The sequence below is a fragment of the Vigna angularis genome, chromosome 7 (assembly GCF_016808095.1).
Source record: "Vigna angularis cultivar LongXiaoDou No.4 chromosome 7, ASM1680809v1, whole genome shotgun sequence".
NCBI lineage: Eukaryota > Viridiplantae > Streptophyta > Magnoliopsida > Fabales > Fabaceae > Vigna > Vigna angularis.
In genome coordinates this window covers 15874210-15893568 of record NC_068976.1, presented here as the reverse complement: position 1 = coordinate 15893568, position 19359 = coordinate 15874210, and the positions used below count along the sequence as shown (strand labels likewise).

The 19359-nt window shown below is 29.2% G+C and overlaps 2 protein-coding genes across 2 annotated transcripts; one reads left to right on the top strand and one right to left on the bottom strand.

Moving 5' to 3' along the window:
• The first annotated feature begins 8279 nt into the window (after positions 1 to 8279).
• On the top strand, positions 8280 to 14074 carry LOC108346531 (serine carboxypeptidase 1). The gene is made up of 8 exons (XM_017585608.2): positions 8280 to 8722; positions 10601 to 10708; positions 11300 to 11574; positions 11703 to 11963; positions 13064 to 13170; positions 13273 to 13359; positions 13446 to 13551; positions 13638 to 14074. The coding sequence occupies exons 1-8, from the start codon at positions 8341 to 8343 to the stop codon at positions 13785 to 13787; spliced, it is 1476 nt and encodes a 491-aa protein (XP_017441097.1). The 5' UTR covers positions 8280 to 8340; the 3' UTR covers positions 13788 to 14074.
• A 674-nt stretch (positions 14075 to 14748) lies between these two features.
• Positions 14749 to 19185, bottom strand: LOC108346538 (polyadenylate-binding protein RBP47C). Its single transcript, XM_017585613.2, has 6 exons — positions 18390 to 19185; positions 16856 to 17321; positions 16033 to 16088; positions 15816 to 15946; positions 15615 to 15711; positions 14749 to 15275 (listed from the first exon to the last, which is right to left on the bottom strand). Exons 1-6 carry the CDS (start codon positions 18726 to 18728, stop codon positions 15114 to 15116), a joined length of 1251 nt encoding a protein of 416 aa, XP_017441102.1. The 5' UTR covers positions 18729 to 19185; the 3' UTR covers positions 14749 to 15113.
• Between the last annotated feature and the right edge of the window lie 174 nt (positions 19186 to 19359).

Sequence of the window (19359 nt, the reverse complement as noted above, 5' to 3'; positions counted from 1 at the left end):
TGTCTTTTTCATATAATTTCTTAATCATATAAATTTTGTAGGTGATTAAGTTGCTGCTACCTCCTCTTCATCACCAACACACTTTATAATATCCTTTTAATTGTTTGGTCAAATTCTATTCTTCCATGCCCCACCTCCACGCTCTATTATTTATTATTTATTATTTATTTAAGACCACAGAATTTCACTCCATTATCAAAATTATTAAAAAAAAAGTAATTCATTTTTTAAAAGTGATGAAAGGAAAACTATCCTATGAATGACACAAACTCAATTTATGATACTAATATTTAATTGTTCGAATAGAGGAGTTCCTTATCAAGGTTTAAAAAATAATAGATGAACAGTTTTATATTAATGATTTGTAATATAATTCACAAAAATATCTTTAAATGTAATAATATTTAATGAGTCAAAGAGATGAAATTAGATTTTTTTTAAAATAGGATCGTATAAAATACGATTTCAAAACTATTATTTTTCTAAGAGAAAAATGAAAATTCTAATACTAAATTATGTATTTTTATTGTCTAAAATTATTGATCAAGATCTATTTAAAGATCAACTAATTAAATTATAATTAAAAAGTATTTCATATAACTATTAGTAGTATTTCATATAGATAAACTCATAAATATATTACATTAAATATTTTTAATAGAAAATGATAATAGGTTTCTTTATATATAAGTTGATTTGATTCTTATTGGTATTAAATTCTTTGGTGTATTTGTTTCGAAGATTCAGTCACCTTCATAAATTGTTCAAATTATTTGAATATTATTTTCTCTAAAATATCAATTGAAATAATAAAATTATTCTTCAAAATATAGTTTTCTTATAGGAAGTTTATATTAGTGAATATTTAAGCAAATGTATGTTAATGGATATTGGAAGATTGTTACGTTGTGTAAAAAATGCATAGAAAAAAACATTTAAACCACTTTTAAGTATTCATTTAAGATATCTATTTTTATGGTCGACATATCCACAAGTATATCAAGAATAAATTTTCAAGGAATGTGCAAATATGGATCACCAATCATTATGTTCTAAAACAAAGTGTTCATAATGAAATTCGCTACAGTTATGGCTGTAAAACTCAATTTTAGAAATCGAAATAAAAAAGACAGCCCTTAAAAAACCTAATGTCTCTATAGAGAGAGCTTTTTGGAATAATCGCCACTTATTTGATATAATATTTCTATGATGAAATAACTCATTATTAAGATAGACAATTAAGGTTGAAATTTTATAATATGTTTTTTAAGAATGTTATCTTGACACTCAATTTATTTCATTAAATATATTTTATTCAAATTTTATGAATAATCAATGTCAAAATAGTTTTTTCTCATTGCTCTTATATCAGCCGTCTCAACAAGCAATCTAAGTTTCAATGGTGGTCTCATGAGATGAATTTTTTGAACAATGAAAATTTTGATTATAATCATCAAAAATATTCAAACCACCACTTCAATCTTACTATCGGTTGAAATGTCTATTCTAAATTAGATGAAAACAACTTGTTTTACAAAGAAATGATTAATTTTTAATTTAAAATTTTTAACATCTCTACGATTGTATCACGTCAAAAAAATTTAGTGTAAATACAAATCTCACACTAAATGAAAATAAGAAATTTGAATTAAAATATAATAAGAAAATTCACAAATTTATACTTTGAGTGATCATGAATATTAAATATCTCAGTGATGTAAGATCGCATGCTATGAATTCCTTGTACGTTGCCAATGTCTTTAATTCTTCTGAAGTTCTCTTATATGTACCTCTGCAAAAAAGGATTGCACCAACAACGAAGATCTGTAACATTTACTCCATGCATAACAAAATCTTTATATATTATTTTATGGTTTAATGTTTTAATAGATCTTTGTTTTCGTCCAACATTTTAAATAGGATCCTTTCTTTTTTGGCGTTTCAATTGAATCCTTATTTTTATAAAATTGAATCAAATAGGATCTTTTTGTTAAATTGATGAAACGACGTTAAGTGTTGTATCACCTGGTATGTTGACAGTATCTGATACAACACTTAACGCCGTTTTATCAATTTAATGGAAATGTTCTATTTAATTCAATTTTACAAAAATAAGAATCCAATTGAAATGCAAAAAAAAAATCCTATTTAAAATTTTAGGCGAAAACAGGAACTTATTAAAACATTAAACCTTATTTTATCCTTTTTTTTTTTCTCCAAAATAAAGCCAATTAATGCATATATATTTGGTATAGTTCTGGAATAAAATTTCACCCTAGACTTTATTTTATATATATATATATATATAAAGAGAGAGCACTGTCCTGCTAGTATGCTATTTCGTACACATTTTGATGGCACTCAGACCCACAAATATCACTTCTTCATTGTCATCTTTACGTGGCCACAACGGGGCAACTTTTGGATTTAAATGAAAATTAAGTTTGACTGAATTTAATTAAAAGTGATAAAAAAATAATTTATTATAACTTTAAAGTAGTTGGAATTTGAGGAGAATATTGCTTTTAACTGAATTTTAAAGTAATGTCAAACTTACTTATAAACGTAGATGCAAGTATTGATGATTCAATAAAAAGAAAAGGTTGAAATTAAAATACTTACTAAAAGTTCACATATAAATGTTCCTCATTGTGTCAAACTAATTCAGAATTAATAAACATGTAATAGTTTTAGTTTTACTCTTTTTATATAAAAAATACTAGAAGAAGGGATGAGATTCCGGTCCAAAACAAAACAACAACACCAATTTCAAAGAATATTTATATTTTTTTTATCTCGTTTTAAAAAAAATAGAGGGGCTCAAAGTTAATCTAATTTTAAAATTAATCACAAGTTTTTTCGTATTTAGTGGAGAAATTATTTTTCCATTTTTTTTGAAAGTTGCTTAACTAATGTAATTAGAATTTGATTTCAAAATAATTATGAAGTTTGTAGTTAAACATCAATTACAAATATACTTAAAATAATGTAAAGTGAAGATAATCTTCTTCTCATAAATAGATCTTTATGTATAATTGAACTGAATTTAAATATCAAATTTTAATAGGTTAAATATTTTAACAATTTTGGTGAGTCTAGTATTCTTAGTACGTAACGGATCATTATCAATTATTGATAAATATTTAATTTCACAATCAAATGTCTAATCTTTAATGTAAAATACTGTATTAAAAAGAACTTTGATCTAGTAAAAACAAAGTCAAAAAGATTAAATCCCAAATTATTAATTGGATGGGATAATATTAATTGGATGTTCAACCCACATACCTTAATATTAAGAAAACATAGTATTGGTTGGATTTCTTGCTTACTCTAATCTTTGTCGGTGTCTGAAAATCTGTAAATGAATACAGAAATTAGTTTCCAGAATCATAAAAGCTTAGATGATTCTAAAATAAAATGCGAGAAGTAGTTTCTGAGTAGTATTTTGATTGCCCCAACATTCGTATCTGGATACATGTTACATGTTCTACGGCAGTGAAGGTGAAGAGTTTCTGTGTACGTATACAGTATACCCCACATATATATGTACGTATACAGTATACCCCACAAACATCTCAGTTAAATCGTTCAGCATTCAAATCACTGTCCTCATCACTCACTTTTCATCCATCATCTGCACATTCTCTTTCTTTTCAAATTTTATATCAGAAATCTTATAATATATATACTGGTATTACGATGATATTAACGTGTTGAGTTAAATTTAAAATTTATTTTTTAATATAATATTATAATCATAAATTAAAGCCTATTTTAACAAAATTTAATGTTTATTAAATTTATTATTTTATCCATTATCAAATTATCATTGGACACAATATTTATATCTTCCTATGACATTGCTTTAGTATACATATATAGTTAAAAAGAATAAGAGATCGAACTACCAATTTACAACGAATGATAACTGTTACATGGGGCATGCGAAAATACTGTTAAAATGAGACAAAGTGACAGAAAATACAACACAAGTTTGATAATTTTGTGGTGAGACCATTGCTTGTCAGCTTCTATATGGGTCTACCTTCGACTTTGCCACCTTTTATTTTCGGAGGGTCCCTTTTCTTTTAAGTCCTAAAATGGTCAATAGTTCAAAACACACTTCAAAATCTTAAAATATAAACCCTAATTTCGTCGTACCGTACCATGACACACTTTTACATTTATTTAACACATGGTATAAAGATAAAATAATCATAAAAGTGTAAAATTTTGTACTTTTTTATAAAAAAGAGAAAAAAAACTAACTAAGAATAATATCAAATGAATATAAAAAATTTAGATGAATCAAATAATATTTTTCTTTTTTTTTTCAATCCAGTTATTTATTCCTCGATTCAGGTGTTCTGGATTTTTTTGTTTTTCATTCACCTGTTTGTTCGTGTTGCAACAACATTATTCGTTTGTCTTTCTCTGTGTATGCATCTTCAAACAACTTTAGGATGAGGATTTGAATTCTCACTATCGTTTCTTCTTGTGTTTATTCATTTTTAGGTAAAGATGTCTTGCTACTTTTCTAACATGACACAAAGGTGCTAGCTAGCCAAGAAGTTGTTTTCATCTAGAACCATTTATATTAGTTTATAAAATTTCAAAACTTTAGAAATTAGCAATTAAAAACTTTAATATAAGTGTAAAATAATGTGTAATTTTTGTATTAGATGAAAAATTATAATTTTAAGTGTTTTTCAGACGGAAAGTTTGAAATTATATATTATTTCAGCAAATTCTTCTTCTTCTTTTAAATTTCAAATTAGCATCTAAATAAATGTCATAAGCTAAATATACAAATTAATTTCTTAAACATTTTTATTTCAGTCAAACGAGTTTATAAACTAAATAAATAAACTATAAAAATCATACTTGCACTATTACGTATAATTTTTTACTTGAAGATCATAGTTTTTAATTGAAAATTTATTGTGACAGAATATGTTTTTGACGCAAGAATTTCATTTTTGGCTGAATTTGTAGTTCCAAGACTTAGGTGAAGTTACGTTTTTTATTTCTTTATTCTTACTTTTACTTGCATTTATTTCCAATAATTAAAAATATATCATCAACTTAACTAAACTTATCAAAAAACTAATTTTGGGCTAAAGAAACTGTAGGATGGGCCTCGTTGTACTTCAAAGGAATTGGGCCAATGAATCAAAAAACAGAACTAACTGATAAACTTAGGCTTTTTCTTCCTCCACCCTTACAATTTCTAACTGTATCCCCCTAATCTTTAAAAATGATATTTTATCTTTCATAAACCTCACCTATGCATTACTTGATGCAAAAATATTTTAAAACAAGTTTTCGGAAAATTCTGAAGCAGGATTTTTCAAACATAATTTCATGAAGTAGGATTTTTCAAACATAATTTCATTAAGAAAGTTATTATATACCTAACTCAATTTTATAAATTTAATTTATAAAATAAAATTTGCATCCACTTATATATTATAAATTAATTTTATTTATAATCATTATAAGATATTTAATACATTCTTCTCCTACACGTACATATATATTTTGTAAATAGAATTAAATATTAATAAATGATTTGAAATAGGTGAACAAACAAACAACAAATTTTAATAAGATAGACTTTAATTTATGACTCTTATGTTAAAATATAATTAACCAATTTATACTCAATTTCGTTTCCAAAAATATAATTCTGGTCCTTTTCATTTGCATGAACATCTTTTTTCCATTTTCACTTATTATATTATTCATTCAATAATTATATTTTCAACAACGATTTTCAACAACGATATTCAAGTAGAAAGTTGTATATTATATTTAAGAATATAAAACTTGTTAGAATATATAAAAATAGTATAATTGACTTTAGAATTGTTTTGCGTAATATACTAATTTTGTTTCACATATTGATTAAGAGTTCTTTAGGTGCTTTGACACTTTATTATAATATTTATTGTAAATATAAATCATTAATTAATTGAAATTTGAGAAAGAAATAAAAAAAAAGTAGAGTTTTGATCAAAGTTTTAAAACTTAGAAATGTCTTATCCAAAGTAAAATCACTAAATCTATGGTATCACACTTAAAAATATTAATTTGTGTGTTTTAAATTAGAAATCCTAGGAACCAATGCATAACAAATGTATTTCTATTGTTTAATAAATTATATAGTGAGAGATAGGCAGATACTTATAAAATGTAAGAAGCATTACTAAAAGTATCATTCGGGCAGAAAGAAAGAAAAAAATATTTGGAGCCCAAACCAGCTTATTTGGCAAGTATAGTTAAAAATGTGAAATTTGAGATTCTCAATTTTAAATAAGACTTTAAATTATAAAATAAAATATTTTAAATTCTAAAAATAAAAATATAAGTAAAAAGCTATTAAAATAGGAATAAATCTTTTTACATTAAAATAAAAGTTGCAAAACCTAAAAGATAATGCACGTAAAATAAAAGAGACAAGTCATTAATAATTGAATCTTTCTTTTAAAAGACGCTAAACCAAAAATATTCATATCCACACGTGCCTACATCATCATACCCATCTCAAAAGCTCTTTCAAATCTTCCACTAACAATTGCTTACCAAATATTAGTCCCCAAAATTGTAAAGGACAAAATCACTCATAAATAATACGGTGAACTACTATACTAATTAAATACTTTTCATCATTATAGAACTTATTCATTTCATATAATAAAAACTTATGTCACTCTTATATAAGAAAACTTGTTAAATGAATCATATTACTATAAATAATTTGTATCTGATATAATAAACCACAACGAAACCCAAAAGTTATTATTGAAGATAAATGTTGGAGGTTCTTTTAATATTATTTATAATATATACAAGTAGAGAGATCATTTCCGTCTTATAAATTACACACGTGACGACAATTTTCACTTTATAAATTAATTTTATAAAATAAATTAAATTTAAATTCATTTTTTAATATAATATCATAATCTATTATAACAAAATTTATTGTACCTATGAAACTACCTACAAAGATTTATCTTATACACAAAATATACAAATCTCACCGTAAAAGAATGTGTATTATACAATCTTATGTCAACTAGGAATTTCCAGAATATAAATAAGAAAAACCTTGTTTTTAAATTTTGTTTTGAGAGAATAAGATAACTCTCTTCTCAAAAAGAAAAAAAGAAAAAACACGTATGACTTATAATGTTCCTTCTTGATGGGACAGATAGTGTCCATATACATATCAATGCATGGATTTCTCAACCATTTTCTATTTCAATTATTATTATATGAGTTAGGTTTATGACAAAAAAAAAAGAGTCTTAAAATAAACACATTGGTTTGGTTAGAAACTAAATTCATGTATGCCTAATGTTTTGCAGGTTTCATTTTGTTTGGTTTATTTTCTGACACCAATGCACTGTGTTTGGGTAATGGCACACGACACTTTCGTCTGAATATGCAACATAATAAAATGAAAACCTAAATTTATGATATCAGCTTCATGTCAATGTTGTAGTAAATGAGCTACAGAACAAACCCTCTTTTCAAAATATTCACTCGTCTTCACACCATTAAATATTCATAAATCCAATTATATATATAATTTCTCATCAATGGAACTAATCATTTGATGTTCACATATACACCACTTTTATAATTTCTACATTCAAAACTGAAAACAATGCTTTCATTTAAATTTATATTAGTTATATATGCTTTCATCTTACCAAATAATAAATATATAATAACATTATTTCCACAAAGTCAGAGCTTGAACTGCCTTCCATTAAATACTAATGATTGTTGATTAAATCAAGATAGATATATATATATATATATATATATATATATATATATATATATATATATATATATATATATATATATATATATATATATATATATATATATATATATATATATATATATATATATATATATATATATATATATATATATATATATATATATATATTGAAAGGTTTTGTATAATTTAAGAAAAAAAAAAGTTGTGAATGGTGAATATAATACTCTAACAACAAAAACATAAATGAGTTAATACATATGTAACATCACTTTATTCAGTTGACAACGCAAACACATCACAAAAGAGTATATAACTTCTCATCACCACCCAATGAATGATATACATTGATTTTTGTTCATATATTATCAAATAACGATAGATATTTTTATTAATAGGAATCTTATATTTTTTTTTCTATTGAAAATACTATTTAAGGGTATGGACCAAGGATTCAAAATGTAATTTAAAGTCTCGAAAGAGGTATATATATATATATAGAACGGAACACTGAGAAAACAACATAAAAGAGGAGTCCAATGTTGTCAAGAAAAACTGTTGTGTGGTTGATGTTTTTGTGTTGGTGGCTGTTTGGCATATCATGCGAGGGGAACAAACAAGGGGAATATCTGTACAGGTTAATTCGATCAAAGAGGAGTGATGAGAAAGGGATGTCATCAGAAGAAGCTTCAGTGGGCAGAAATGGTGGTGATGAAGATTTATGGAAGGTTGAAGAAGAAAGGGTGTTGATGGAAGGTGACAGAGTGAAGGGTTTACCAGGAGAACCAGAAGGTGTAGATTTTGATCAGTATGGTGGCTATGTAACTGTGGATGCCAAAAGAGGAAGAAGATTGTTCTATTACTTTGTAGAGTCACCTCAAAATGCTTCTAACAAGCCCCTCCTTCTATGGCTCAATGGAGGTAACTATTTCTTATATTTTCTTTCTTTCTTTCAATATGCTATGTATACTATCAAATAATCAAAGCCAAGATTATTAAGAGGTGGGTTTTAAGCCTAACTCAATCCCATAAATCGAGGTATAGACATATCGTGCGTGATAGTAGAAATTGGGTGGTTCGATAATGACCCGATAGCGGATGGAATAGAAATGTCCAAAAAACAAGAAATATCGTTAGGATAAGCTTTTAATCATGACTCTGATACCATATTAAGAAGTGGATTTTAAGCCTAACTCAACCCCACAAAACTGGCTTGTAAGGTGAGGTTTGCACCTCACTAAGATATTATAATTTGGCCTTATCTCTAGTCGACGTGAAACTTCCAACAAAAATCGTGATTAATTTGGTATACTTACATCAATTTTTTCGTATGTATTATTTATGACAAAAAAATTTAAAATAATTTAAATAAGTCAAAATTTCACATTGAATAAAAAATAATAAAATATATGATAAAATATTTATAAACTCATTATTATCTTAATATGTGTATTAAGTCTCGTATCATATATATAATATAAACTCTTCTACAACGTAATCCATAAGTATAAATGGTGTCAAATAATTTATATATACATATAACCTAATAATAACCTCTGTATAGAAATATAAACCTTACAAAATTTTCATATTCGTTTAAGTTTCGTAAAAGGAATTTTTATGAAATATGTAAAATCTAATAAATATTTATAGGAAAGGTTTTATTACAAGATATGAGAGGTTAAAATAATAAAAGAATTGAATTTATCTCAACAATTAATAAAATCAACTTTTTGCTAAGGGGTTAGATTTTTTTTTAAAATTTACAATATAAATGGTAATTTTTGTGACATGATATTGAATAAATGATATTTCAAAAAAAAAAGAATCTAAAAAGCCTATTTAAAAGTATTCCTTTTGCCCCCAATAATAATAAAGTGGACTCAATTATGATGAATAATACGGCACCATGACCCCACCCTTTATATATTGTAGCAATAAAGGTAGAAATTAGGTTTTTATTTATTTATTTTTTATTTTTTATTTATGATTAATTGATATATAGTGTGAGATAATATAGATTCCCAATCAATCGTATGATTGAACAATGACAACACAACTTATACATATGCTGTAATGGAATTCTAACACGGAAGCCATAATTCATTACTGCCACAAAAAAATTATTAAAATATTTACAAGTTTAATAAGCAAGAAATACTTAGAAGTTTAGAATACTCTTATTGTTATAAGTGTCCATGCAACATTGGAAGCACGAATCTCATAATGTCTTCAATGGAAATATTGTATATCACCTCTTTTACTATGTTTTATTTATTTCATACGGAAAGTTAACATGTTTCTATCATAAGAACAAAACAATATAGTGTACAATAATTATATCAACAATCTTAATATCATAAACACTCCATTAATGCTTATTATCCATTCTTATCACTCTCATAATTTCATAACATGTTATCTATATATTATTAACAGTAAACTAAAATAAAAACTGTTGAGGGATTAAACTTAATAACTTAATTAAAAATCTTTTTAATGGACTAAATAGCTTAATACTAGATAAAAAATATAATTAACTTATAATCAATTAAAAACTTATAAGTTAATTTTTTTTAAGAGAGATTGATTTGTTTTTCTATTTTTCTTTTTGAATAGTATGATTTAGTCTTATATTTTGTTTTTGTGTAGTTGAAATATCAAAGAATTTATAATGATAATTATTCTACGTTTTTTAAAAATATAAATTAAACATAGAAATGGAAATATTTTCCTTTTCTAGCAATGTAAACAAACTTTAATGTAAAAAAAAAAAACCACTGAATGTGTGATTTTCAGGACCTGGTTGCTCTTCCCTTGGATATGGAGCCATGCAAGAATTGGGACCTTTTAGAGTGAACAGTGATGGAAGAACACTTCGTAAAAACGAATATGCATGGCACAATGGTAAGCATCTCTATACATATGCAAAATTACATGATGTCAAAATATTAGAAAAATATGTTTTTTTCTCCACCATCCATTTGACAACAACTATTTGATATTTATATTGAAATAAAATGATTAAAAAGAATAAAAAATTTGTATTTATAATAAAAAAGAAAATAAAAAATAGTGAATAATTTTGACACTCAAATAAAAGTAAAAAAATTGAGTGTGAAAATACCATTTTTCTAAAATATTATCTTTTTTCACTTGGAATTCATAACTTAAGTCTCTCAGTTTCACAAAATTTATATTTTTTTATCGAAATATATATTTTGTGTATAAAATTAAATATTAATAGGTTGTTGGATTATAATGTATAGAATGATATGTTTAATAAGTACAAATCTATTTTAATATTATATTAAAAAATGAATTTTAAATTCAATTCAATTATATAAAATCAATTTGTAAGATGAAGTATGTAAACTTTAAATTTATCTTATGTAGTTGACATACAACTTCTTAAGTGAAACTCGATTTAACAATACACATAATGAAGAGACGAATTTTTGTATTAATTTCTAATGAACCATTTTTGGTAATTGGCAGTGGCAAATGTTATTTTCCTAGAGTCTCCAGCAGGAGTTGGATTTTCATATTCAAACACTTCTTCAGACTACTCAAACACGGGAGACAAGAGCACAGCAATGGACTCTTACACTTTTCTTGTAAAGTGGCTTCACAGATTTCCACACTACAAATCTCGAGACTTGTTCATCACAGGAGAAAGCTATGCTGGACATTATGTCCCTCAGCTAGCTCACACTATTCTCACTAATAATAAGCTTACAAATCTTACAGTCATTAACCTCAAAGGCATTGCGGTGAGTGAGTCAACTTTTGCTGTATATATATATTTTTTCGTTTTGACCAAGAAGATCATTCCATAACTAATAACATGCTACAAACTTTGAAATCATATGAAATGCTTGTTTTGGTATTGTCGATGCAGATTGGGAATGGTTGGATAGATGATAATATATGTGCAAAGGGAATGTATGACTATTTCTGGACACATGCTTTGAACTCAGATGAAACCCATGAAGGAATTGAAAGGCATTGTGACTTTGAGAGTGGGAACATGACAAGTGAATGCAACGAATACCAAATAAGAGGGGATAATGAGATTGGAGTGATTGACATTTATGACATATATGGTCCCCCTTGCGATCCAACTGCAACAAAACCTGATCAAAGTTCTGCCACTTACTCTGTAAGTTTCATGCCTCTTCCTCTCCTATGTATTTTTGTTACGTGAAGTAGACTAGTCCACTTTTTAAGACGATTAAAAGTTATTAATATATTTAATTATAGTCAAATCCAGATTTATCATCACACCTTTATTCTCTTTTAATATGAGAATGAAGCAAATTACTTGTTAAGGAGTAGAATTGACTATGTATTAGCATGGTAGGGTGAGATGACTTTAACTTGGTATTCATTTACATTTATCAAAGTTAGTATTAATGATTGATGTCAATTTTATATATTTTAGTTAATATAGGTTTGAGTGACGGTTGTTAGTGTCAATCCCAAAGAAGGAACCTATCATCTGTTTTTTTTTTTTATTCATTTATTTGTTTGTTTTTGCATGATGAAGATGATATATAATGAAAGCATTTACAAAGAACTAATTTCAAAAAGGTTATTATATTTATGTCAACTTTTTGTTTTTTAGTGTATATTTCGACACTAAATATCTGCATTCAAGGCAACTTTAAATACTCTTTTTTTATATAAGAAAAAAAATACAGAAAAATATATATACATTAAACAGGACTACAAAACACCTAATATAAGTTCAAGTCATCTTTAATGGAATTTCATTGTCTCCTTCCAAAACTCTATTTTGTAGTTTTAAGATTTAGAAATTACCATGTATATAAGTTACCAAAACAGAGTAGTCATAGTTACACAAAAACTAGTTGTTACATTTGTGTGCGCTTGATGTAAATCAACGTAATACTTGTCAAGTGTTTATAACTTTTACTCCCTCCAATTGTTGCTTCCCTTATGTACCTTGAAAGGAGTATGTTGTGAATGGACTTCTTTAACTCCAATTGTTGCTCCTCCAACTTTGAATACCTAATAAACAAATTTGATCATACTAATTTACAGAGAAATTACCTATACCTACAGTGAGAAAGAGGAATACTTATATAATCTAATATGGTGTATATTGCCTTTGTCAATATTTGACAGACAGTTCATTTGAGATTAGTGCTTGTGAATATTAAGAACGCATAGATGAATGGAGTAATATTATTTTGGTGAAAACTAAGGCATAAAACTCTTGAATATCGAACATTGTAGGACAGCAATTTCGACCCTTGTTCTGACGAATATACTAAATCCTACTTGAATCTGGCTCAAGTACAAGAGGCTCTTCATGCTAAAGTCTCAGAATGGTCTCCTTGCAGGTACACAAAATTCTCTGATTGTGTTTTTCTCAATGCATTTTCCTGAATGAATTGTAACTGTTCTATTTCCTGAATGAATATGCATGTGACGCTTGTGTTCAGTGGAGTGGGATGGACAGACAGCCCAGCAACAATTCTACCCACTATAAATCGGATAATATCAAGTGGCATAAGGACCTGGATATATAGGTGATAGTACACTATACAAATTACTTTGTTACATCGAAGACAGTACTATCATGGCTTTTTTGTAACGTTGTTGTTCTATAATGCAGTGGTGATACAGATGGGCGCGTTCCCATAACATCATCTAGGTATTCAGTAAATGCCTTGAAACTTCCAGTGGAGACAACATGGCGTCCCTGGTATTCTGGAGATGAGGTAATAACTTAATAAGAATTTTCATTTACCATATATAATCAGAATTTCAAGCAGCATCTAGGTAATCAACAACATACAAAATGCAGGTTGGAGGATACTTGATTGGGTACAAAGGACTCACCCTCATCACTGTAAGAGGAGCTGGGCACATGGTTCCAAGTTACCAACCAAAGCGAGCGTTAACCATGATCTCGTTTTTTCTTCGGGGAGAACTTCCTCCCGAATTGAACTCTTAGGTCTATTTGGTCTCAATATCCTTAAAATAGATGCGAAATATTTGATGAGTTTCATACAAATTCATCAATGAGATTTTCGCCTCTAATTAGGAAAACAATATAGCACCTAAGATCAGTATAAATCCTTATAAAGGTAAAAAAACAAAAAAAAATTCAAGGATAAGTTTATGTAAGTTACAGAAATACTTCATTTATCTCTATATGAACTATTAATATTCGAGCAGAAAAAAATGTAACTTCAGTCTGCCAAATTTCAACTCTTTAAGCTAAAGCAACTCAATTCCAAAGTCTTTACTGCCTTCTTCCGTCCCCTTTCTTTCCAAATAAACATGAAATTAGAGGGAGAGAAAGACTAAGGAGTTATGAAAAAGGGCCTAAGTTTATGCCAATGTCCGTTTTATTTCTTTTAGGTTTAAAGGTGGAACAACCATATTTCCATGTACTGTAGAAAGAATGAAGGAGGGGTTTCTGGGAATCCGAGACACACCTCTTTCCATTCCGGAATGCCAAAACTAAAGATATGATTTAATTGTTCAAGTGTGGGGGAAAAATGCTCAAAAAATATATAGACTTCACCCACAAAAAATGCGCACAGTTTCCATCTCTTGGTGTAGAGATGGGACGTCAAAACTTTCCGGACATGAATTGGGCAGAACTAAAAAATGATGCACTTCAAATCATACCATAGAGAGAAAACAGAAACCAATACAATCAAATAAAGGAGTATGAAATTATTTTAGAGGAACCAAAAGTGAAGATCTAACTAGTCCTAAGGACACTCTCTCCAACCACATTAGTTTGAAATAGATTTCAAACTAAACCAAAGAATGCATAAACACATTCAGAAACTCGAGCAAAATATGCTCAAATTCCGATCCATTGAGCACAACAAAGTGGACGAGATCTCTTACATCTATGAACTCGAATTCTATAATTATCTTCTGAAAAGCAGACATGCAGGTAAAATTTGGCAAAGAAGAAACCAAATGACCCTTGAAAGCGAACAAAGCAAAGCTTCAATGTCAAACAAATAAAATGCACGCAGAGCACACAAGCTGTCATACATAAGACAATTATTCCTATAATAAGTTTAAGCTCCTCTTTAGTCATTACTCCTACAAGGCCTAAACAAATGACTAATTGAATCCCTACAGCGCTACCTCAGGCTATCAAAATTCATTTCCACTCCACAATTAGGAGGGATTCTTAAAAATTCAACAGATCAGGCAAGTTACAAAGCGAGAGAAGTTAATTTGCACATTGTAGGGTGATTCTGTGTAACTTGTTGTGAAAGCTACTTCTCTATTGCACTGCACCACACTGCATTCAGCTTACTTGTTGCTGGTGGGCACCATAAAGAGGGTAAGCCCCATACGCAGCAGTATATATGCTGGGATCATGACGAGGAGGCAATGCGTATCCATAACCATCATAAATAGAGGCCCCATAATATGCCCCTGTCCAGGGGTTGCCGAAATCCATTCTAAACTGCAATCCAAAGAAATACCAATGTAGAGTGAATCATCACAAATGTAATTTAATGACAGGCAGCATAAAGTCAATACAGTACAGTAACACTTCCAAAGTTTTTTATGGGAAAATGAAATTCACAAAAACTGAGCTTTAATTCATTGATCTTAAAAGAATATAAAAAAATGTTCGTATAATTTATATTTTAAATGATTATAAGAGGCCAATAGAAACCATTTTCTTTAAACAGATACAATAAACGCCGTTACTAGGAAGACTTCCAAAGTCATCAAACAATACTTGTTTTAGATTAACATACAAATGATAATGTGAATGTGGGGTTCTATATGACTTTACCTGCTTATTTGCTGGATTACGGCCCCAAGAAAGTCGGACAGTCTGCTTTCCAATTGTTGTCCCGTTTAGCTTCTGCAACGCCTCTTCAGCATTATTTCTGAAAAAGTTTATCAGAATAATGTTGTTGTGATTACACAAAAAAGAGTCTAAAATTATGTTATCTGTCAATATGAAAAGAAACTAAAATACCAGAATTTGTACCTGTTTGCAAACTGCACAAAACCACATCCCTTTCCAACAGGTATCTTAACAGAGACTATCTCACCGTACTGGGAGAATGGCTGCCTGAGGTCCTCATCTGAAACATTAGGGTCGAGTCCTCCAACAAATATCTATAACGAGTCATCGGTTAGATATTAGAAAGTGGTAGCAAATCACTAGACTACAAATATTTATCCAATAAAACTGGAAAACTCACTGTTGTGTTGGTAGAATCTGCTTCAGATTGGCTGGATGTGCCATTTGACTGACCTCCTAAACAAGGAAACTTACAAAATCAATACAAAGCTGGTAGAAATATTTCAAATTCTTACCATGGCAAGAAATGGGAAAACTAAAGCAACATCAACAACCAAGACTATTCCTACAAGTGGGATCAACAATAACCTAAAATTTCTCACTTAGGTGAGGATCTAAACATGAATCAAAAACAAATTTAGAGGAAAATAGAGGGAGATGTATTATCAAAAGGAAATTGAAGACGTCTAAATCAAAAACAGGGGGAAATTAACGACCAGGTATATGTTTGGAATAGTTTAGTTTGAAGCTTAAAAAAGCAATTAATTATCATGCACACCATAGGTGACCTAATTGACACTTCACACAATCCGAACCTATGAATAAATGGCATGATTTTTAACTACCCCAACTCCTATTAATGAAACCATCAAAACATATTTGACGTTCATTTACATTAGTAAACAAACATAGTAATTGTCTTTTTTTTCTTTCTTTTGCTGTGAAAACTAAAAATAACATGACATATGACATATATTTCAAGGAATTTACACCCATTTAGAAAGTCATTGAAATCGTCATCTAAAGCACAAAACATTCATTTCAACTTATTGAGCAAGAAATGTAGTACTCAAACTAAAGAACAGCTGAAAATTTAAAATGATATAAGTGGCTGGAAGCATTTTCTTTGTACGGAATGCATTATGTACATATCTTTTCCTTTACCCTACCAAATGAAAAGAGATATATCAGAAATCAGAAGCAAGTGATCTAATTTGGGATACCCTGTGGGTGGCCAGATGATTTCCTTGGAGTTGCAGCACCAATGCGCATAGGCCTGCTGGAACAGTAAACACCATTCATCTGAGTCATGGCCTGGGATCTTTCACTGTCATCGCCAAACCTGACGAAACCATAGCCCTTTGAACGGCCAGTATTGGCATCAAAAACAACTTTTGCAGCTTTAACAGAAGGAAACACACTAGCAAAAGTTTCATGCAACAAACTATCTGTAACATCTGCAGCTAAATCTCCTACAAAAATAGAAAGGTCAGGAACATTATCTGAACCCTTGTCTCCTGTGCTAAATGATGCCCAGTTTAGACGGAATGCTTGCTCTGTATTGGGCATCAACATTCCAGCATAGTTTTGCAAAACTTTTTCGGCAGTGGCACGTGAATAGAACTCCACAAATCCGTAACCTTCTGATAGGCCAGTTTGCTTATTGCGAATGACCTTGATAGAGGAAATCTGTAAAATTATATAACAGTCAGAAGCTTGGATATGAGAAGCATAGGCCACATCTTTGTCCTAACAAATTAAGCCTCCGAAATGCAAATTTTTTTTCATCTAATTAATGAGTGTTAATTAACGTAGACACAAGAAAGAAAATAAATGACATCCACATTTATATTTCCACTCTTCGTCCATCAAACAAATACGAATTTATTTTCATCAATTATGTGTGACCATTTTATTTTATTCCTGCAAAGGAAAATTTTTCATTCACTCCACTAAAAACAATTTTGGACAGCATAACCATACATAGCTTTAATAGAAGTCAAAATATCACATAACTAGTAAATTTATATATAAAATTTCAAAGTTAAAGTTATTAGTCAGACCCTCGGTGCTCAAAAGAACTTTTCCTTTTCCATATATCAATGAAGTTGACACTTCAAACATGCATGCGTTGACAATCTTGTATAGTACCGCGTTAACACAGAAAATAAACCCCACACAAGCACCAACCCCAAAAAGAAAAACACGTAATTTACCTGTAAGCACCCAAACCTCCCCAATTAAATCACACAGAAAAATCCAACCAACTAAAAAAAGAAAAAAAAATCTTCAATGCAACTCCTTAGATTTTTTTCACTGATATAATCTCTATAACCTTAAATCGAGATAAAAGTCTAATTCAATTTTAAAAACCCTCAAAAATACGAAAAAAAATCAAATTATGTTAAAAAATGAGTTTTTTTAACGTTCTCGAAATCAGCTGATAACGAAGAATAAAAAAAAAAACACTCGTATAGAACATTGTTTACTACATCTCTTACTAATAAGAAGAAATCTTCCGCATACGTAATAAATATAAACACAAATAGGAATTAAATCCGAACGCATTATCATACATATAACATATATGTATGTACATAAATATACATTGTAACAATAATAGTTTTAACTGTTTGAGAAATTAAACAACACTATATCAAAATTAAACTATAAAGAATTACAATTATTTTCATTCAATATTATGCATACGACAACAGTCCTCATTGATTAATGAATATCGAGTATGAATGTGTGTACCTCGCCGGTGGAGGCGAAACAGCGATGGAGATAGTTCTCGTCCATCCAGTGATGCAAATCCCCGATCCAGACGGTTTTGTTCTCGCTGGATCCGTTCTGATGCTGCTGATGCGGGACGTGCGGCGACGCGTACTGGTGGTGATGAAAAGGCATGTACGGCGGCGGCGCGTAGTGCTGCGGAGGCAACATGTGGTGCGGCATTACCATGGCCGCTGGATACTGCATCGGGAGCCACTGCTGCGGCCGCGCCACCGCCGGAGACCCTGCCGGCTGCAGCGGAACATTTTGCTCCGCGGACTGCGACTGCAACGAGGAATCGGAACCGTTCGATTGTTGCATCGTAAATCAATGAATAAAAAAACCAATCAATCGATAAAATCAATCAATCGATAACACTTCCTTTTTCTCGCTCTCACTCTCTCTGTCTATTTTTTTTTTATAAATGGATGTTAGTGAAGTGTGGAAGGCCAAATATAAAATAAGCTAAAAACGGAAAAAAAGGAGAAGAAGCGAGCGAGGGGTTTCTAGAGAAACAAGGAATCTGGAAGCGAGGAGAGAGAAGAAGAAGTGAGCGCGGCACGGAAGGGGTATATAAGAGGATGAAGAATTCTTATTCCTGGGTTGGCTTCGTAAACGCGGCTCTCCTTTTCACCGTTCGATTACTCCACTTCCTTTGATTTCAGCCGTTGGATCTAATTACGAGGGATTTGGAATGCAACACTGTTATGCTTTCTCTTCTATCTCATTCCGTGCCGCCGCCACCTTTCCTTCTTTCCCTAATTAACTCTTCTTTCTTTCGATATTTATTTCCTCTTTTTTTCTATCTGCTATTTAACATCTTATCTTTTTTATTTAAATTTATATTTCTTTAAATCAATACAAAAACAATATATCCTTTTACCTACATTGCAATTATCTTTTGTATCAAGAAAATAAAAAACAATATTATACACGAATTTTTAAATTCATA